The 22,464-nt window shown below is 44.3% G+C and overlaps 1 protein-coding gene across 1 annotated transcript in view; it reads left to right on the forward strand.

Annotated features, from left to right (window-relative positions):
- The first annotated feature begins 2,157 nt into the window (after positions 1–2,157).
- CLTB (clathrin light chain B) overlaps positions 2,158–22,464 on the forward strand; it is a 29,155-nt gene continuing 8,848 nt past the window's right edge. The window contains exons 1-4 of the mRNA XM_066591350.1: positions 2,158–2,483; positions 17,356–17,405; positions 19,512–19,629; positions 20,418–20,529. Coding sequence (XP_066447447.1) covers positions 2,300–2,483; positions 17,356–17,405; positions 19,512–19,629; positions 20,418–20,529 — 464 coding nt within the window. The 5' untranslated portion in view covers positions 2,158–2,299. The remainder of the gene's footprint in view (positions 2,484–17,355; positions 17,406–19,511; positions 19,630–20,417; positions 20,530–22,464) is intronic.

The following is a 22,464-nucleotide window of genomic DNA, read 5'->3' on the forward strand; positions in this document are numbered from 1 at the left end:
GACATTATTAAATGACTATATTAAAGGTTACATTTTAATGGACACACCTACATATACCTAAAGTTCTCATCTTTGGCTATTATTGTGTTTTGATTTAGTGGATGAGAGGGATTGGAAATCTCTGCATCTGTGCTTGCTTTAGTGCAACATAAAATATAAAAGTCAAGCAACCAAAACCACTTCTGTCATGAAACTATTTCAGACAGCCTACAGCCAACTTGCAGACAGCCAACAGCCAACTCGCAGACAGCCAACAGCCAACTCGCAGACAGCCAACAGCCAACTCGCAGACAGCCAACAGCCAACTCGCAGACAGCCAACAGCCAACTCGCAGACAGGTTGCAGTGGCATGCGACTTCCATTGATGTTTAAGGTTAAAAAGTTGCATGCGACTGAAAACCAACTGAGGCGCGTTCACGCGAACGATATTCTCACGTGACTTTTATGCGATGTGCACAAAATTTGAACGACTATGGAGTCCATTCTTTGAAATGGACTCACACCAGTGTTGTTCTTTTTTATATTTCTTCCCTCATAGCATTGCTGTGAGGATAGAAAAAACCTAAGCACGTCCCATCTTTGGGTGTACCCTTGTTTTCAATGGAACCTTCAAAGACATCGCATGGCACCTGCATCCTGTACAATGTGCATGCGAGTGCAATGGGAAGCACTTGTGATTAGAGATGAGCGAGTATACTCGCTAAAGGCAATTGCTCGAGCGAGCATTGCCTTTAGCGAGTACCCGCCCGCTCGAGACCAAAGGTTCGGGTGCCAGCGCGGGGGAGCGGTGACTAGCAGCAGTCAGCAGGAGAGAGCGGGGGGGGGGGGGGGGGGGGGGGGGGAGAGGGAGAGAGAGATCTCCCCTCTGTTCCGCCCCGCTCTCCCCCGCAGCTCGCTGCCCGCCGCCGGCACCCGAACCTTCTGTCTCGAGCGGGCAGGTACTCGCTAAAGGCAATGCTCGCTCGAGCAATTGCCTTTAGCGAGTATACTCGCTCATCTCTACTTGTGATCCTTTCACAAGTGTGAGGATTGCAATTTCACAGAAGCGACGCGATTTTTAATGAAACAATGATTTGCCAAGAAAATCGCACATTGGCTAGCGTGATATAGGGATGAGTTTCTCGGCTTGATGTCGCACTCACCCGTGTGAATGTAGCCTGAGATGGATTTTCTTGTGTTGCAGTCACGTTAGGTCACAATATGACAACACTGACAATCATCAGATGCAACATCGTCGCAGTGCGACTTCGTGTTGTGCGACGCGTCTTCATCAAGCCCTAGCCTTATCGACAGAGAATGCTACAAAGAGTCCTTTTAGACGGGACGATTATTGGGTGCCTTCCCACAGGAGCAATGATCGTTCAGAGGCGGGGGGGGGGGCTGGAGATGCTTCTGGGCACCCGCCTTCATTCATAGATGAACAATGGCAGGTTTGAATTGCGCCTGCAGAAACTGAATGACGAATAACAAGCGAATGAATTACCGTTCGGCGGTCAGTTGCTGGCATCGTTTACACTGAATGATTCTCTTTCAGATTTGCACGATCCTAATTGTTTGGTCTAAGGCCGCCTGCACACAGTAGGGCTGGCTGGGAGCAGCGGCGTCCGCGCGTATCTTTACTTTCAGTTTTCATCTGTCCTGCGGATGGTCCGCACTGCGAGCCATCAGACATGCGCAGTACAGATTTTATTTCTTGAAACTACTGTTTTTCCTGCGTGATTGCGGAAGGGTCGTAGAACGGATTGCTTCCATTGACTTCAACGGAAGCCGTCAGTGCGGAATCCGCGGAAAAAAAAAGGAGTTTGCTGCAATTTTTCCCATGCTTTCGAAAAACGCAATTGGTTTTCGCAAGTGTGCAAGGAAGAATCAATTTCCCATAACATGCAATGAGTGCTATTAGCTGCGGAACAGCGGGCGCCCACCACGGATTCCGCAGCAAATATCCGTCCGTGGGCAGGAGGCCCAGGGCCCGAAGTCTGTGCTTCTGGAGGCCCTGGCATTGATTCCACGGACAGCTCTTTGATCCCAGTGAGCACTGTGCTAGGCCGTCTGCAATGGACATGACACAGCACGATAATATGCTGCTAGGACAGCGACACCTTGCGGTGCAGTGGGGCACGGCAGCCGCGATGCTGTGATGTCACCGCCTGGTCCTGCCTCTAGAGTGCAGCAGCAGGCACAGGGCTGGGTGCCGCTCATTGTACCCTGGGAATGGCGAGCACCTCCTGCTAGGATCTGCCCTGATCTCTGAGCTGCCCGGTCATCAGAGCACACACAGCGCTGCGGGAAGGAAGGAGATATGTCGGACGACTTCGGCTTCTTCTCCTCCTCGGAGAGCGGAGCTGCCGCAGAGACTGAAGAGGACCCGGCCGCCGCGTTCCTGGCCCAGCAAGAGAGCGAGATCGCGGGCATCGAGAATGACGAGGGCTTCGGGGCAGTGCTGGTGAGCAGCCAGGCGTCCTCTATGGAGCAGTCAGACCTAGGTGAGTGCGCTGCTGTCCTTGTCCGCAGAGCTTGCACTTTACTAACTAGTACACTCGTCCTCAAGGTCACACAATAGATGTGGCAGCAGGTGCAGCACTCTCTGCATGCCAGGCACTGATCTTCTCCAGAGCTGGCATCCATTTCTGGTTAGCTTGGGGTTCAGTGTTCTTGGGTATCAGCTGGCATTGTTGGTGGGCACAAGCTGAGGGCAGGCCATGTACTCTCAGCAGCACGGTCAGGGAGTGGGCACAACATGACTATGCTGAGTTCTGCGCAGTCACAATGTAGCAATAATCACAAGAGGAAGATAAACCCAAAGATGGACAATACAAAACACTAGTGCAAATAATAAAGGTATTTTATTGAACATTCAGGATGTTAACAATAGAGCAACGTTTTGGGCTGATTGCCCTTTATCAAGAATACATATGTATTCAGGACATGTATAAATTGTATCAGTAGTGCAAGAAAAAAAAACTCAAATCGATACATAATACAACACAATAAGTGTAGGCAAATATCTTGGTAGTTCAAGTATAGATAAAAGGCTGTTTTCACATCTGTGACGGGGGTTCCGCTTTTCTGCTCTGTTATGGGAGCAAGAAAGGGGAATTCCCTGGCTGAATGGATCTGTCTTATGATGGAACCCAACGGACCCCATTGACTATGATAGCGTCCGTTCAGCTTTCGTTCGGCTGTTCAGCATTTTGGCGGTTGAAAAGCGTTGCATGCAGCCTTTTCTTCTTCTATTTTGTGCCGGATCTGCGACCTCCGAAGGTTCCACTGCAGATGTGAAAGCAGCCTAACGGATGTATAACCGGAGAGCAATAATAGTTAGGGTATTAGGGATAATAACCTGGGCAGGGGAGGGGGGTCAGGGAGAAGACAAGAAATGGATGGGGGAACAAACTGAAAAATACTAGGAAGGGAACCGAAGAAGAGACAAGAAAAGGAAAGAGATGTGGTCAAGGTGTCTAAGGATACAGAGGAAAGGATAGAAGGAAATAGCCTGAGGGTAAAGTAAGACAAGGTGAGGAGTGTATAACATGTATAGGAGCTCCAAGATAAACAAAACAGGGGGAAGAGAACTGGTAGAAGAGATGGATAACAGGAAGAGCCTGTGAACCAGAGAAAGTAGAGAATATGAAAGGGCAGGGTTGATAGAGAAACTGCATGCTAGAGTCAAAAAATAATGGAAAAAGTTTGGTCCGGTGTCGCCAGTAGAGCAAAGTGTGGTTGTTCTCAGAGCGAGAAACCAAGTAATCTTGTAGATATGATACCTTTTAATGGCTAACAAAAAGACATGATATTACAGCGAGCTTGCGAACCTCTCAGGGTTCTTCCTCAGGCATAATGAAACCAATCATTTTCAATGGTTTCCTTCGCATTTGCGATGTTTTCACTCATGCGATGCTGCGAGAAACAAAAAATCGCCGCATGCCCTATCTTTCTGTGTTTTGAGATTCTTTTTTTTTTATTACCCATTTTTCCCTATGGAGCCTCCATTCTATCGCATCACAACGCACGAACTTGTGATTTCCGTGCGTTGTGTTTTTAACATTAGAAAGTTCTATTGACACAAAAAATTTGCAGCAAAATTGCGAGAGAAAATCGCAAGCAGCAGCGATGTTTTTTCGAGAAAAAGCAGTGCCGATGCTGAAAAATCAGGGGAACAGAGATGCGATTTTGCCATGATTTTCTGGAGGTAAAATCGGGATCGCCCGTGTGAAACCAGCCTTAAAGGGATTCTGTCATCAGGGACATGCTGCCAATCCATGGGCAGCATACACCCAAGATAGGGATGCCTGCTGCCCCTGTGTTTTACGCTTCAGCGTTACAGAATAAGTACATCTTGAGTTTGATTCCCAGCTGAGCTCTGAGTCAAAGCTGATTACCGATGACTTTCTCCCTGGCGCAGCCCAACTCAGTAACTTGGAGTTCAGCTTTGAGTTAAATTCCAAGTGTATTTATTCTGAAACGCTGCAGCATAAACCACCCACAGGAGCAGCGGGCATCCCTGTCCCAGGATCATGCTGCCTGTTGTCCGGGCAGTTTGAACCTGATGACAAAACCCCTTTAAGCTGGCCATACATTTGGGGCAGGTTTTGATCTGTACTCTAGCTATTGGGATTGTTTTTTCGAAAGATCCCATGGACGGTCGATCGGCCACATCGTGGCCAAATGTACGGCCAGCTGAAGAGCAGCCTCCGTAATATACAAAGCATTTGGAAATTTGTATAGAAAAATATTCTGTCCTCTTCGGTCAGGTAGTCAGATTCCATTCAGCATTTTCCCTCTGTCCCCTCTTGTAGTTTGGGTGGGCACGCATCTGGCAGGTATTTATGGTCAAATATAATGGGGCAGATATACCATTCAAAATAGCATAATTTTCAGGTGCAAATTGTATCGGAAGACAGTCATACATGCTTTGCGCCATATTTATTTGTTTTTTTAGACACTTTCGGACACTTTTTCCAACTCCTCTGAAAAGGGACGTGACTTTGTGAAAGGAGCATGGCCTAAATTGCACCAAAATTTTGGCACAAGTTTTGGTGTAAATTAAGCAAACGCATAGGTGGTATACCTTAGACCAGTGATGGCGAACCTTTTAGAGACCGAGTGCCAAAACTGCAACCCGAAACCCACTTATTTATTGTAAAGTGCCAACATGACAGGGGGCGGGGCTTATCATGACGTATGATTTTTACCCCTGCCGTTCTTAAAAGGACAATGTTGCTTCAAAATAGACAGCGTGCAGATTTTGACTTCTATTGGATGCGGAAATGCTGTGGAATTTGCCACGGAAATTTCTGCTGAGGACGTTCTGCAGCATTTTCACCTCATGTGAACATATCCCAGCAGTGATATTGACACCCCCCCCCCCCCCCCCAGAGTGGCCCCAGCAGTAAGGGTGACCCCCCCCCAGAGCAGCCCCAGTGCTAATAGTGACCCACCCCAGAGTGGCTTTAGTGGTTATAGTGACCCCGCACAACGGCTCCAGCGGTAATAGTGACACCGCACCGTGGCCCCAGTCTTAATAATGACATCCCACAGTGGCCCCCCAGTAGTAATAGTGACACCACACAGTGGTCTCAGTGGTAATAGTGACATCCCACAGTGGCCCCAGTAGTAATAGTGACATCCCACATCAGCCAGTAGTAATAGTGTCACCTCACAGCGTCCCCAGTAGTAATAGTGATATCCCACAGTAGCCAGTACTAATAGTGACATCCCACAGTGGCCCCCAGTAGTAATAGCGACATCCCATAGTGGCCCCTGTAGTAATAGCACCCCCTCTGAGACCCTCCCCCCACCTCCTCTGCTTGGTGCTGTTGCTGCCACTGATCCCAGGAGCACAATGTGACATGCTGCCGGACACCTTCTCCCCTCCCCTGCTCTTGCGGAACCAAGTAGGAGATGTCAGAGGAGGGGGAAGGAGGATCCCGGCTGCACACTGACATCACAGTGTGTGCTGGGATCAGCGCCTCTAGCAGCGCTGCTGAGTGAATACCAGCAGGGGAGCTGCGGCACCTCTGCCGGTATTTAATAATATGGTGAGCGGCCGATGGCGGCGAGTGCCAGCTGGGAAGGCTCTGAGTTCCGCCTCTGGCACGCGTGCCATAGGTTCGCCACCACTGCCTTAGACAGTCTTATAATTTGACACATGAGTTGCTGTGATGAATTTGGCTCATTTTAAGGGCTTGCAAAAGTGCATTTTGGCTGCTTATTCCGTGCGTATTTTTTTTAATGCAGTGCTGAAACCCCATTGATTTACATTAGGCCATTCAGCTCCTGCTTATTATTTACATGAAAAAACTGCAGCATGTCATATATTGGTGTGTTTCAGGCACCATTATAGTTTATGGATGCAAAAAATACGCAGTGAATACGCATATTAAATGTGCATTTGCTGCTTACTGCATATTTCGCACATAATACGCAGCCAAAGTCCGTTGGTATGAGTGAGCCTTAAGGCTGTCAGTCTTAGTTTGCGCTCTCCAACTTTTAGATAGTTCTTTGAGAGCTTGCTGACAAGCGGTATAGCTCCAGTATAACTTACTGCGGTTATCCCTCAGCCTTCCTAGGCGCCAACATACGCCGGCGCACACAAACGACTTTGCATTGCGGAATCCACGGGGGGCGTCCGCACCGCGGATCCACAGCAATTACCATTCGTAACATACTATGGAAAAGTGCTTCTTCCTGCATCAATTGAGATTTCCGCTCCTGGAGGAAAAATCACAACATGCTCCATTTAATGCGGATTCCGCACGGATGGCCCGTCCGCAATTGACATTGTGGATAGGTTGTGGGTATCGCGGGATCGCCTAGCGATGTGCGGGATAAATAAATATTTGGAAAAAAAAATCTGTACTGCGCATGCCAATACCTCACTGCCCGGACTATCCGCAGTACAGATAATGAAGGAAGAAGACCGGTACGTGGGGTCAGAGCCGGATTCCACTGCAGGCTCCCGCATGCGGGATCTGGCTATGCCGTGTGTGGGTGGCCATAGTGATGTATATGGTGTAATGTATATTTACCTGCTGAGTTATCGCTGTATACTGTATCTGCTCAGATTTTGCAAGTAAACCACTTTTACCGGATCTAATGGCAGCCATGCTGGTTGTTACCCATTCTTTCCAGAAAGGTATAACTGAGAGCAGAAAAAAGAAATTCACTTTTTAAATCCCCAGACAGGGACGCCACTGCGGTTTTATGTAACCGCTCTCATACTACTGTAGTAGTTATCTCCTTACATAGAAAATTGTAAGCGCGATCACATTACAGGCACCGCAGGACGAGAAGCCTGGCTGTACGCCTGCCCTGGCACACTGCTCATTCGTAGAAAGGCTGGTACTCGGACATAAAACCAGCGTGACATCCGGATTCCTGTATCCACTTGGCACCAAGACGCTTTAGTCTCACCGAGCTCAGTATTTCCATGTCTTGAGGTATTTGCATTCAGGTGTATAAAGCTGACACACTGCAAGATACTTTAGGTTATCTTCATACAAGTCAGTAGTGGAAGAGCAGAAATCCCCATCACCTGCTACACGAACACCATTACATCCTCCAAGGACACCGATTTCTAAAAACGTCTTTCCAAACCCCATGCCTGGACGTCGTACTGCAGTATGTATGGAGAAGTCGGAGGCGGACTATGAAAGTTTAGTTCACACATTGTGCATCCACTGGCACCGGCGGGTCCCAACTGTCTCTTCGTAGATATGGACGATTTGCCTCTCAGTCCTATTTTTGGGCGGTTCTTCTTCAGCTTTACGTTAGGGTTAACTTTTTGTCCCATTAAATGAATTACTGTAACATCAGATAGCTTCTGAAATCTACAGGTAGCTAGAGAATATTTTTCTTGCATTTCATTGATACAATTAGATGTATGTATGACTCATTTAACGCATTTTCTAAAATTTGTCATTTTGCGATATAGAGGTTCTTTCTTCTGTCATCTGTCTAATCTACAGAAATCTTGGTCTTCCCTTAATGGAAAAGAGCGGCTTGTAGTATAATTCTATGCAGTAAACAAAAGTAATCCTGATGGACCTATAAATTGGATGGGGGGGTGGGGGGATCGTAAAGGTTCTACTATGAATTCTGTAAAAATGGAAGCCATGTGATGAGAGCCTTCCATATGTAACACAGCACCGTGTACAAGAGATACAGATTACTTCATCACCTGCTGCTCTCATCTTGGGCGCTGTCTGGTAAGGGCTGCAGCAGAGAGTGAAAGCTTGTATGACTGTGTTAGAAGGAAGCAGGGAGGGGTGAGTCACAGGAATGCTATAAAACGTGTTTATAATCACAGGTAAGGTATACACACCTTGATGAACTGATTATCAGTTGCCGGATACTCATTCATCATTGTATTGCACTCTTGGCGTATATAGATTTTCCCTTTTTCTAATATTCTGTTGCCTCAATGTTCACAAAATGCACCTAAATCACAGCAAAGAAAAGGTAATGCCAAAAATATGTTGTGACTGTTTAGTAATAAGTTAATTCAACTTTTACTTTTTGTATTGGCGATATTAGAGGATTATACTGTGTTTCCCCCAAAATAAGACCGGGTCTTATATTTATTTTTGCCCCCAAAAGAGGCGCTAGGGCATATTTTCGGGTAATGTCTTTTATTTTACTTACCCAGCAGGCTCGGTCCAAACTTTTCCCACTGCTTTCCAGAGGCCCGCCCTCAAAGGATCACTTTCTGGTTACGGGATTCATAAATCCCGCCTCCACAAAGCGATGGCTGTGAATGGCTGAGCCGCAGCGCTTGAAGAACCAATCACAGCCATCTTGTTGTGGTGGCGGGATTTATAAATTGGCTAAGCCAATCAATGCAACGCTCGAGGACTCAAGCACAGCCATTGCTTTGTGGAGGCGGGATTTATGAATCACGTAACCAGTAAGTGATCCTGTGTGGGCGGTCAAGACTGCGGGAACCTGCTGGGGGTCGAGAAAGCAGCAGGAAGGACCTGGACCAAGCCTGCTGGCTAAGTGACTCGGCTGACCGAAAAAGCGCTGTAGAAAGGCAGGAGTTGCGTTTTTATTGCCCATTTCATGCCCCCAAAGCATTCCTATTGACTTTTTTTTATGAATTGTAACTATATTTCAAGCCTCCCTGAAAAGTCACGGTTGTATACTATTTGCACAATTTTGTTGCCATAATATGCTCTCTCCCATCTCTGAAATCTCTTGGCAGATCTAAGTCAACAGTTCAGTAGTTCCCATCCAGGCTTTGTTCACTTTTATGTAGTTATTACCTTCCATCCATACTGACATTTGAATACATCAGTGGTATACAGTGCGAATATTACTCATTGTATACTCCGGATATATCTGTAGGTTCCTGAACACCCAACATATGCCAAAGAGTATACAGTGAAGTAAACTTTTTTTTGTACAGAAGGAGTCATTGGCCAGCTTATAGCACTTTAGGGAATACAACCAATGTATACCTCCAATGTAGCCAAAAATGAGATGTGAATGAAGCCAAAGTGAAGCCTGCCACATTTTCCTGCCCTGTCAAAAAACAATATCCGGACATACACTGTATTTTCCGGCGTATAAGACGACTGGGCATATAAGACGACCCCCCCAACTGTTGACTCATACGCCGGGAATACGGTGTAGAAAAAAAAAATCAATACTCACCTCCCGCGGCGCTGCTGCAGGCATCAGCCAATGAAAGCCAGCGCTGCGTTAGCCAATCACAGATATTCAATGACATCATTGAATGGCTGTGATTGGCTAACACAGCGCCAGCTTTCATTGGCTGACGCCGTGCTGAGATAGCCAATCAGAGCATAAGCTTTCTGGAGGCGGGGCATTCAAAACCCGCATCCAGAAAGCAATGCTCTGTCGGCGAGGAGGAGGGAGCGACAGCCTGCAGCAGTGAGTATTGTTTGTTTTTTTCACAGCTTATACCCGGCGTATAAGACGACCGCGAATTTTGGAGAAGATTCTCCTGGCTTAAAAGATCATTTTATAAGCTGGAAAATACAGTACATTTTAAAAAAAATCTAAGTCCATGGTAACAGGAACCAGCTGACATATAGTTGCATCCTGTTGTAGCAGGAGTAAATATATACTTATGCACTATTACATTTCAAGCATACGAATTTCAGGGCTATAAGGTCAGTGCCCGGTGAATTTAAATGTGAAGGCCAATGATTTACTTCCCCTAAGGGTGCTTTCACACTTGACAGAATATTTCAGGACACAGTGGAACATTCCACCGTGCAGAAGAATCCACACCAAAATCTGCATATTTAGCATGCAGATTTTGATGTGGAATAAAAAATGTCAGAATTCGGCCTGCAATTCTTCGTCAAATATCACCAGATAGCAGAAACCCTTAGGCTTTAATATAACATAAATTATAAAGGGGTACAAGTAAAATTCCCAGATAATACAACCTTAGTCATGCAGGGTTAAAAGTAGGATCCACAGATATTTCATTATACAGGACAAGGGCAGCATAGACAATATGCACCACAAATGATACTGTTAGAGCCAATGGGATGTAGTATTAACTGATTCTTAAGAATCATTCCATTATGGATGAAGGTTAGCATAGGAAGACCATTCAAATAAATATCCTGTCCCTAGGTGCAAACTAGCACTCACTGCCTACAAGTAGGGTAGCCATCCTGACAAGGACGCCCCCACTTGTCAGGGCTAACCAGGACTGTGGAGTTGGTAAGCCAAACCTCCAACTCGTCAATTTTCCCAGACTCTAACTCCCAACTCCTGACATCTTCATATATGACTCATGCTCTTTCAGTGATAAATTTACTGTATTAAAATGGTTACATCAGGATTTTCATCACCATTATGATAACGTAATCAAGCTGCATCCTACATTCCAAATCCTAGTTCTCAATGGTTATGATAAATGGGGACTTAGATGAATGGAACATATTTATAGAACATTCCAGAAATTTCCTAACTGTATAAACTGGAGTTGGTACATTTCTACCGACTCCGACTCCACAGCCCTGTGGCTAACCCTCCAACTGTCTCCTATATTGCCCTACAAGCTTTATGTCACTTTACCATTCCCTGTCTCAGCACATTTCCCTACTTGATACATGGTTCATTCAGAGGACCTTTTGGTGTGATTAATGGTTTAGTCTCACCCCAATGGTAGGCATTATGGTTGTTTTGCTGTGATTTAATTAGACAGGACCCGTGATCTCAAGATTTATGTTCTGTGATTAATATCATTTACTAGAATATCTCTGAACAGAATGAGGCTCAGATTACACAATTCTCCAGTTTACACTTCTACTTTTTCTTTTCCTTGTGGTGAACACTAATGTCACATCATGTGACACAGAGCCTTGTGAACTCCCTGCTTCAGGAATTCCTTATATAGCACAGCCACTTGTACTGCTGTGCCTTCAGTATAAGTTGTTTATTTTTATGCAACAATCTAGTTATTTTAGTTAAAAATGTTAAACAAAATTCTATTGATTTACAAAATAGCTTGAATGTAAAAAAAAGATAAGTAACCTAGCAAATACTTTTTGCATTTTGTATCTGTTCATGCTGTGACCTTCATTCATACACATAGCTGCTTTCAATACTTTCTAAAAACTGTGTTGGTTTTGTTTTATCCAGACAGAGTTTCTGAGCTCCCACAATGCACTGCTGTCTGGTAACAGGAGACCACTAGGAGTCCGCATATAGTATACCTGATTGTGTGAACAGCCAATAAAGCATTGTGTAATTAAGCAATATTATAAGCAAAGCAAAGTATTTAGAAAGTTACTCAATTTTTCATGTTAACGGTTAAACTGTGGAATGTTCCTAAATATCAGTCAAGAGCAGAGTGCCTCTCCACTTATCAGACACTTCTTCTCTGCTTCCCGCACTGATCCACTCAGCTTTCAGTATTCGATTCCCACCTGCACTGCTGAGTACTGCTGTGTAAATGTCCTCCACACTTCTGCTGCTTTTGAGTGTGTGCTGAAAAGAGATAGGGTAGCAGGATCCCCTCTTCTCAGTGTGCTCTGTATAGGAGACAACATAGGGTGCATAGAGCAAATACGATGTCCCACAGATGCTAAATTAGGTTCAAGTCTGAGTAATTGGGGGAACAGGAAGAACTCGAAAGTCTTGGTTGTGCTCTTCCAACCACTATCGGATAGTTCTAACAATTTCGGGAAGATCCTATCTGCCCCTTTAAAAACAAACAGCATGTATGGGTATACGTGATCTGCAATTATGGTGTCACAGCTCGACGGACGCAATGTGGAAATGGACCTGCGGTACAAGGTCAGTCCGAGCCACGTTGTGACATATAGGGTTGTACGTTTGTTATTCCCTTGAGTTCTACCTGTCATTGATAAAGGGTCATTAGAGTTGTATGTTGGAATTCTCCTTGGTGGTTTGTTTTCCTTGGCTGGCAAATCTAGTTGAGAGGAGGTTTATATATTTCAAGCCCTACTTTTAGAAGTTGCTGATTATAGTATTCATCTCTTGTGGGAGAAGTTGATCTAGTCCTTTATCCCTAGTTGCTGCCATTCAGATCAGATTAAGTAGTTGGTGTATTGATTTAAATCTTGGTGTTGTTCCTGCCATTGCTCCGTTGGTATTATTGTATCTTGTCACCACCGGAAGTGTGGGTAGTGACAAGATACAAGCTGCTTGACAGGCTGCGCTCGCCCCCAGTTTTTAATTGGCTGCAGGGCTGCCTCCCCCTGCACAGGCTCTTAGGTCCTGGCACTCACTAAGAACGGCTTCCCTGGTGGTACAACAGCTTCTTGACGCTACTAACCTCAACTCCCCTCTAGAGTTTTACAGGGGACTTTCTGAAGTTTATTAGTCCCGTGTGAACACTGTCTTGCATCCATGCTGGGCATGGTACATTAACAATCAGCACGGACTTAACAGAATAGTCAGCCACTTCTAAGAACGGGTAGAAATATATAAACCCCCTTTCAACTAGATTGGCCAGCCAAGGAATTTCAACATATATGCCAATGACCCTTTATCAACTACGGGAAAAGCCAAGGGGATAACAAACATACAACCACAAAAGTGTCATAACGTGGCTCGGACTGACCCAATACCGCCAATCCTTTCCACATCGCGCCCCGTATATTACGGACCTATCGTGGTTGTCGAGCTGTGACACATGGATTCATAAGCAAATCAGTTCATAGTGCCTTCCACATGCATGAAAAAGCCCAGAAAATGCCACCCAAAAATTACCCAGACCATAATGATGCTGCTACTAGCTTGTGTTCTAGCTATGCTTGCAAGGTGTTTGTTCGCTGATCCTTCTTGCCTTACATGCCAAGGTCCATCCATGTGATGAAACAGAAACAGAAAAGAAGACTCATCGGAGAAGACGACCCTTTGGCAATCAGTTGTGGTCCAATTTCGAACTGCCATGCAAATTGAAGCTTTTTTGTTAGGCTAGGTGGCCAACGTTCACCTCTGATATCAATGGCAGTGGTGCCCTGCAGTTTCCATGTTGGTTATTCCCAATGGTGTAATTCGTCTGCTAACAATACAGTTTCACCTCACCGGCACGCAAACAGTTCACAGACCACGCCGTTTGAGAAAAAACTGCCCTCTTTGGCCTGAAAGCCAATAATTCTCCCTTTTTGCCCAATAATCATCCCTTTTACTCATGACAACAATGAGTGATATGTGAGCAGACAGACTATTGCACACCTTATATAGCCACCAAGCCAGCCCTCGTCACTTCCTTCATGGGCTACAGGTTGCCGACATCAAAAGTAGGAGATGGTCATAATAATGTGACCTAACTGTGTATATTTAGCCTGGCTGTATGGTCCTGTAGTACTAAAGTAACCGAGTATGTTCAGGTGTGTCTAGCATAGGTGTCTCTATGCTAACATGTTATAGAAGAATAGATTAGAAACTTGCATATGTAGCCCTGGCAATCACATAATTAGTTGTTCAGAACATGCTGATGTAACAGATTATATGTATAGCGACCATGTAATGTGTATTTATAACATATTACACGCTGAGGATAAATTAGGCTGCCTGTCCACGGGCGATGATCCGCTTGCGATAAATCGTACACGGATTGCGCTATGAAAAGCTTTCCATAGGCTAACTATGAAAAAGCGCAGCCTGACGTCCACAAACGGAGAATTATAGCGATTCTCCGCTCGCAGGATGGAAACCGCCGCGTGCTGAGATTTTCCGCGATTCTCCGCGGTGAGCCTATCTATTAGATTGGCTCATCGCGGAGATCTGTCAGTGCTCTCCCCTGCAGCGGAATATCGCTAGAAATTCTCCATCACGGCCATGGACAGGAGGCCTTAGTTGAATCTTTAAATAGATCAAGCAATGTGCAGTCACTAGAGATGAGCGAGCGTACTCGCTATGGCAAACTACTCGAGTGAGTAGTGCCTTATGCGAGTACCTGCCTGCTCGTCTCCAAAGATTCGGGTGCCGTCAGGAAGCGGCGGTGGAGAGCGGGGAGGAACGGGGGGGGGGGGGGGGGGGAGATCTCTCTCACTCTTTTTCCCCCCCTGCTCCTCCCTGCTCACTCCCGCAACTCACCGCTCTCCCCCGCCGGCACCCGAATCTTTAGAGACGAGCAGGCAGGTACTCGCATGAGGCACTTCTCGCTCGAGTAGTTTGCCTTAGCGAGTATGCTCGCTCATCTCTAGCAGTCACTTTTTACACCAGCTACAGAGATGAGATTGCAACAAGCTTTGCAACTTTTTAAAAAGTTGCAAAGTTTGTTGTCGTCCCTAAATATGTCTAAAAACCTCACTCCATTCTAACCCTGCCTCCTTTTTTAGACACTTTGGAAAAGCGGAGCAAGAGGCCTTTGCCAGCAAAGTCACACAATATTTTGGCGAAACCCTGCTTGCACATAAATTTGCAACTACTTGGTGATAGAAACAAGTATTTTACAGCCTTTATAAATCCCCCCTATTATTCCGGTTTTGATTAGCGTACATTTACATGGGGCAATTTTTGCCTAAATTCTCGCTGGAAACAGTAAATTTGAGTGATAATTGCATTGTGCAAACGTGGCCGCCAACAGGGCACTAAGCGAGAAATTGATTTTTAGCAGAGCTAAAAACCAAGTGACTATCGGGCTGTGTAAACAGGAGCGATCCCTTTTTAATCTGAATGAAGGCAGACGGATCCCGACCGCTCCACCTATGTTTCACTTGTAAAGCACAAGAGTGATAGTAGGGTGGTAACACCCAGGCTACAAAGGACCTTGACAGACTTTTACAGATAAGCATTGCCTTCTAAAGCAAACATTCTTTGTAGTTCTTTTGTTCTTGTTATTCCACATATAATATAGTGCAGTGGAGGAATCCATGATCTACTAAGCCTAACATACTGGGGCATAACAAGCAAACTTATGGCCCTTTTACAAGAGTTGAGAATCTCACAATTCTTGTGTGCCCGATGGAACAGCTTGGTGACGTCATCACCAGCTCGCTCGCGTTCGCGTTCAGGTAGCCTATTTAGACTGCTCAATTCTTGTTGAGAATCATCCAGTCCTCGGGTACTTTATCATTCAGTGTTTCAACTGATAAGGAGCAAACACCCCGAAACAGCCGTCTGTGTATGGTTTTCTGTCTTCGTTTCCTATTCTCAGTCATTGTTTTACAGACTTGTTAAAGAGTCGTACATTGATTTGCAGGAATGCTGCCATCCAATAGGTGGCGCTGCAGAGGTATTGGCCCATCTCCCTTATTTTCATACATTCCTATATGAAACACTGAACAATCAGTGTTTAAATGTCCAGTAAGTGCCCCAGCAGGCGCCGTTTTTGTTCTTTTTGCCGGCTGAGACTGAACGAGAAGCGAGAACCTCACGATTCTCATTCATCATTCAGTCGTTTGCTTGCGTATACACTGAACGATTATTGTTCCATCTAAACGGGGCATTAGGGTGATTTTATTCAATTATTATTGTTCAAACAAGTGAAAATGAACACTAATCGTTCAGTCTAAACACGAGCCAACAACAGAACGACAAATGAGAATCGTTCACTTCCCACTCGTTCATTTTATGCAGGCATAAAAATCATCGTGGGCTCGTTCACTTGTCATTCCGTCTTTCACATTTGTTGTGGGAAGGACTGAACACTACTGAATGATTCCTGTTGAACGAGTCAATGATGAATCTTCCTGTCTAAACAGGCTGCATGAGAGTGAAGGAGCTAGTGATGATGTCACCCGCTTGTTCTATCAGCTTGTCTAAAAGAAGCCTCGGATATGCTGGTAGTCACACCCATGCTGATGTATAATTATAATATTTCGTCATCAGCCTGTCAACTTTGCCTTAGAAAAACGAAAATCTAAATATAAAACTCTAGTGTGAACCATCCTTACAATCACACATTTTCAGTTACGTGTTGCTGGTTCCTGGTGTCATTCTCCTATTGCCTTCCCTTGAAAGAACTTAAAAGGAGAAATAATAATCTTCTAGTATTTGAGAAGATCATATCGATGAAGTCTGTGTTTCTTGGCACAGTACTCAATTACAGAATGTAAGGACTACCACTGGGTAGCAGATGACTTAATGATCGGTGGGGTCCAGCTGCTGGATACCCCACCAATCCTGAGAACAGAGGTCCCAACAGTCAGTCCCTTAATGAATGGAGCAGATGTTGCGTTTGCCAAGCTTTCGTACTTGGCAATTTCCAGAGCTGCCATTGAAAGGAATGAAGCAGCAGCATGTATGCATGACCTCCACTTTATTAATGCAGAAATTGTTGGGACCACCCTTTGCAGGATCACTGGGGGTCCCAGAGGTCAGACCGATCGTAAAGTTATCCTGTCATTTAACTTTAGATCTTGGTACAACCCCTTTAATACCCAGCAATGCCAAATGAGCATATTTTTTTATAGTGGGCTGAATTTGGAATTTTCTAGATTTGCTATTGGTAGATGTATAATTTAACCTGTTCGTGGCTTAATCAGCAGCCACATTCTGTGTAAAATTAGTACTACACAGTATGGTGATCTATTTTGAGAGGGGGGTTCTGTGTGTGTTGTTTGCATTGGATGGCATCATTCATCAGAATGAGTTTGTTGTATGTGTCCTCTTGCATTGTCACAGTTGTATTTATTGTTTGTGTTCTCTTGTGTTGTGTGCTTTTCCAACAAAGGAAGCTTGAAGAACCCCTGGCAAAGCTTTTCTTTATTTTTTATTGTGGGATGTACTCCAGTTTTTGGCAAAAAAATAAATGGAGGAAATATGGAGAACATATAGATTAGGTGACACCAAGTAGCAATCAAACATGACTGGTATTATCTGTGCCACATTCATGGCTTTAAAATAAAAAAATCGATATTCTTCTGACCATCGGTGTGTTTGTTTCCTCTGCAGGGGGATTCGATGACCTAGTGACCACTCCAGTTAATGGAGAAATAGGCCAGGTAAGATTAGTTCTTATAATGTGGCTGTACCAAGGTAGCAAAGTTTATCTTGTGTGTTATAACATAACTTGTCATAGAAAGTTATCTTAAGTAGAGATGAGCGAGCGTACTCGCTAAGGCAAGCTACTCGAGCGAGTAGTGCCTTATGAGAGTACCTGCCCGCTCGTCTCTAAAGATTCGGCTGCCGGCGGGGGAGAGTGGTGAGTTGTGGGAGTGAGCAGCGAGGATCGGGGGTGAGAGAGTGAGAGAGAGATTTCCTCCCCGCTCTCCCCCGCCACTCCCCGGCAACCGAATCTTTAGAGACGAGCGGGCAGGTACTCGCATAAGGCACTACTCGATCAAGTAGTTTGCCTTAGCGAGTACGCTCGCTTATCTCTAATCTTAAGCCATTAAAAAACTATTGTTCACTTATCTTAACACAAAAGACATTGTAAAGCAATTAAAATGGCAAATACAGGGCACAGAAAGTTACCATTGTGTATTAACTCTCAAATTAAACTCTACTACATCCGTATCTGCATTAGTTATGGTCATGATTTGCTTGTAGAATTGTTACGTGGAAAAGGACCTTAACAGCTCTGCTGCCATTATTGTATGCTGTACCCCACAAGAGTGGAGCAGAAAACAAAAAATCTGAACATTATTGATTTAGATTGTCTTCCAGAATCTCTCCCCCTCTGAAAAGTAATGTAATAACTTGGTTTTCTGTAACTGTACTTCACTCTGACACTCTTCCTTGTGGAATTCTCCTCATGGTTCTATTCTGCATTCTAATCGTCATAACAACGAGCTGTTGCTTGTTGAACATTGTCATAATGCTTAGCTGTAATAAATGAGGTGTGTAATATATGAATATGTTCTGTGCATTTACATTATCACCTCCCAGCTATGAACAAGGCTCAAGAGTTTGCAATGTTTGTGAGACAGTGGTTTTTCGCTGTAAAGGTACAATATATATAATTAAAGGGGTTGTCTCGCGAAAGCAAGTGGGGTTAAGCACTTCTGTATGGCCATATTAATGCACTTTGTAATGTACATCGTGCATTAAATATGAACCATACAGAAGTTATTCACTTACCTTCCCTGTGCTGGCGTCCCGTCTCCATGGCTCCGTCTAACTTCAGCGTCTAATCTCCCGATTAGACGCGCTTGCGCAGAAGGGTCTTCTGCCTTCGGCTCGGTCCGGCAGCAGCGGCGTTCTGGCTCCGCCCCCTTCTACGCCCCGTCACGTGTGCCGATTCCAGCCAATCAGGAGGCTGGAATCGGCACACGTGACGGGGCGGAGCCACGCGATGACGTGTAGAAGGGGGCAGAGCCAGAACGCCGCTGCTGCCGGGCAGACCTGAAGGCAGAAGACCCTTCTGCGCAAGCGCGTCTAATCGGGCAGTTAGACGCTGAAGTTAGACGGAGCCATGGAGACGGGGACGCCAGCGCAGGGAAGGTAAGTGAATAACTTCTGTATGGCTCATATTTAATGCACGATGTATATTACAAAGTGCATTAATATGGCCATACAGAAGTACTTAACCCCACTTGCTATGGCGGGACAACCCCTTTAATATTTTTGTTCCATATCTTGTGTTTATTCCTTTCACTATTGGGCAACAACTGGCTGTCCATTTAATGGGAAACTTTCAGTTCAAACTTGCTGTCCAAGTTGCAGGCATCATGTTATGGAGCAGGAGGAGCTTAGCAGATTGATATATAGTTTTATGGGGAAAGATTCATTATAACTTGTATTTTATTCCTTTATATCTCTGCACATTCTGAGCTGAACAGTCCAATGGGCGGGGCTATCAGTGATTGACAGCTGTGTATGACTGTACATACGGGGGTAGCTGTCAGTCACTGGTAGATTCAGCTCAGAATCTGCAGAGATGTAAATAAATAAAATAGAAGTTCTACTGAATCTTTCCCCATAAAGCTATACCAATCTGCTCAGCTTCTCCTGCTCTATAACATGATGCCTGCAGTTTGGACAGCATGTTCAAGCCAACAGATTCCCTTTAATATAATCATATGGCCAAATAAATTATTGACATTGCAGTACTACATAGATCTCTAAAATGTAATGCAAGTATCACAAGAATAGCTTATCTATTATAGGAGTCTGGTGGAAGCAGTGATGGATATGCAGCCATAGCACAAGCTGATAGACTGACCCAGGAACCTGAGAGCCTTCGTAAATGGAGAGAAGAACAGAAGGTGCGCCTGGAGGAGTTGGGTATGTTGTTAACGAACCTCTGAGTTAGGTCTATAGTTTACAGGAATTTAGGACATTGGTAACGTATAATAATCAGTGGAACCTTGAGCCCTATTCTTAATTCAAGAACCCCAAGTACCTTGTTTTAATATTGGTACCTAGGCAAAACCGATAGTTAACATGTTTCAACCCAAATATATAATACGGCGCAAAAGGTTTTAGGCAAGTGTGGAAAAAATACAACAAAAAGTAATGCTTTCAAAAATAGAAATGTTAGCTTTTTTTTGCCATTTAGCAAAATGCAAAGTGAATGAACAAAAGAGAAATCTAAATCAAATCAATATTTGGTGTGACCACACTTTGCCTTCAAAACCGCATCAATTCTTCTAGGTACACTTGCACACAGTTTTTTGCAGAAACTCAACAGGGATGTTCTTCCAGACATCTTGGAGAACTAACCACAGATCTTCTGTGGATGTAGTTTGCTCAAATCCTGTCTCTTCATGTAATCCCAGACAGACTGAATGATGCTGAGATCAGGGCTCTGTGTGGGCCATATCATCACTTCCAGGACTCCTTGTTCTTTATGCTGATGATAGTTGTTAATAACATTGACTGTATGTTTGTGGTCGTGTGTCCTGCTGCAGAAAAAAATTTAGAGTCAATCGGACGTCTTCTGTTTTAAAGAAGCATTCTTACTTTGCAGCATTTTTTCCACACTTGCCTAAAACATTTACACAGTACTGTTTATTGCCATACTTTTCACCTTTATCTTTTATGAATATTTTCTTTTTTTTTTTTTTTTACAGATGCAGCAGCCAAGTTGACAGAACAGGAATGGCGAGAGAAGGCCAAGAAGGACCTAGAAGAGTGGTACCAGCGGCAGAGTGAGCAAATAGAAAAGAATAAGGTTACAAACAGGTCAGTGACACACTTTCATCAACTATATACTTTAACTGTCTTATTAGGCATAAGGTACTATAGTGATATACAAGTTTACCATATTTCTACCAAAATCAGAACTTATGTCTACAAAGTATCTCATCCTTTAGAGCATCATTTCGAATTATATAGATGACATTCAAGTATTGTGGGATTCAGTCTTGTGTATGGCACTTCTAAAGTGACACCTTTGTGCTTTCTATGCCCAGTCCGATTGCCCAGCAAGAGGAAAGCATTCCCACATATGTATAGATAGGTTAACCAGAAGCATTTTGAATAGGAGTTTACCTGGCCTGATGAAGGGGCCTCTGCGCTCCAGAGCTTGCAAAAGTAATTTTCTCGTTGCCCAATAAGGCTATCACTCCGATGATACTATTGTCCTTGTTTTATACTTAGATTTTTCGGCTTAACACACCATACCACACAATTTTTTTCTGTACATCATATATATAGATAGATAGCTTTTTGGGAGGCATCAAAAGAATGCAGTTCATATTCACACAAGATTCGCACTCATATGCATGTAGCCTGAGGGCTCTTTAACACGGGCGTAGGCATTTTTACGTGCGTCCGCCAACCCTGTAAAAAAAAGCGTGAATGGGTGCACAAATCTGCCGTTTGTGCGCTTGTTCAGATGCCCTGAGCCCATTGCATATACGCCGAGACCGGATTACCGTCAGGCAGGGAAAGACAGCATAAAAGCACCTGGCCAAAATGTGCTATCTTGGCCGGCTGTGGAACATCGGCAGCATATATCCACCTTGTGTGAACATACCTAAAATCTCCATTCCCACAATGTACAGTCTTAATTCCGTCCATGATATGGTATTCGTGTGTCCATAGTTATAGCGCCTTCTTACATTAAAGAATATAAAAATATAATGTAATATTATGAAAAATCAGTCTGTGAGTATATCGTGTGTACATATTATAAATGTGAATGGCTTTGCAGAAAAAAAGCTACCAGCAAAATATATATTGTTCACTCCAATGAGGTTAATCATTGAATCATATTACTATTATTGCTGCTCTGAAAACTTTTCCTGCAGTCAAATTCTGATTTACATTTTTTTTTTCCTATTGAGATTTTCATTTAAAGCAAGTACTTATATCTATTAAATAGCCATCCTCAGCATATACCTGTATGACATTCAATGCATAGGGAAAATGCAAAAGTAGGTTTAGTCCTGAGGAGTAACCAACCTCATAAAGTAAGACCAATGGCTTTACTAATTTCATCTAAGGTGGAATTCTGGTTCTGTATTATTCTTCCTGCATATTTTTCTTTGGAAAGGCATGGTGATTGGTGAAAGAGTGTTTTCCAGGATCCTCAAAGACACTCACTCGCCAAAAAAGAATATCGCTTCCACCCAGAGGCGTAACTTGAAGTTTCTGAGTCCCAATGTAACAGGGCCCCCCAAATGTAATTCTTTATTCATAGTACTGGGCTCCCTATATGGAGAAGAGAGGCCTTATGGGCCCCCTAAGGCTCCTATTCCCGCGTGCAACCGCACCCCCTGCATCCCTTATAGTTACACCTCTGCTTCCACCCATGGCATTGGTTGATTTCACTGCAAATTTTGCAAAATCTGACTCTATCAGCCCCTTGTAACCAGCATGCACCTTTCATACATGTGTTGGCTTTACATAGCTTGTAGGAACAGTTAACCGGCACGTTAAGAGGCTGTTTGCACCCACTTGAATTAGGAAAGCAATGAGGGTCCTGAGAAAGGGATCATCACCAATCATCATCTTTCTCCAAAGGAGGGTTCTGCTATTTTTCCACTTACCAGTTTGCACTGCTTTCTTTTATTAACTTTCTTCTTCATTTTACATGTGTCTTCTTTCTCTTTATCTCTTTTTATGCTACTAACCCAGGATTGCGGACAAAGCATTTTACCAGCAGCCTAATGC

The sequence above is a fragment of the Eleutherodactylus coqui genome, chromosome 2 (genome assembly GCF_035609145.1).
Source record: "Eleutherodactylus coqui strain aEleCoq1 chromosome 2, aEleCoq1.hap1, whole genome shotgun sequence".
Classification (NCBI taxonomy): Eukaryota; Metazoa; Chordata; class Amphibia; order Anura; family Eleutherodactylidae; genus Eleutherodactylus; species Eleutherodactylus coqui.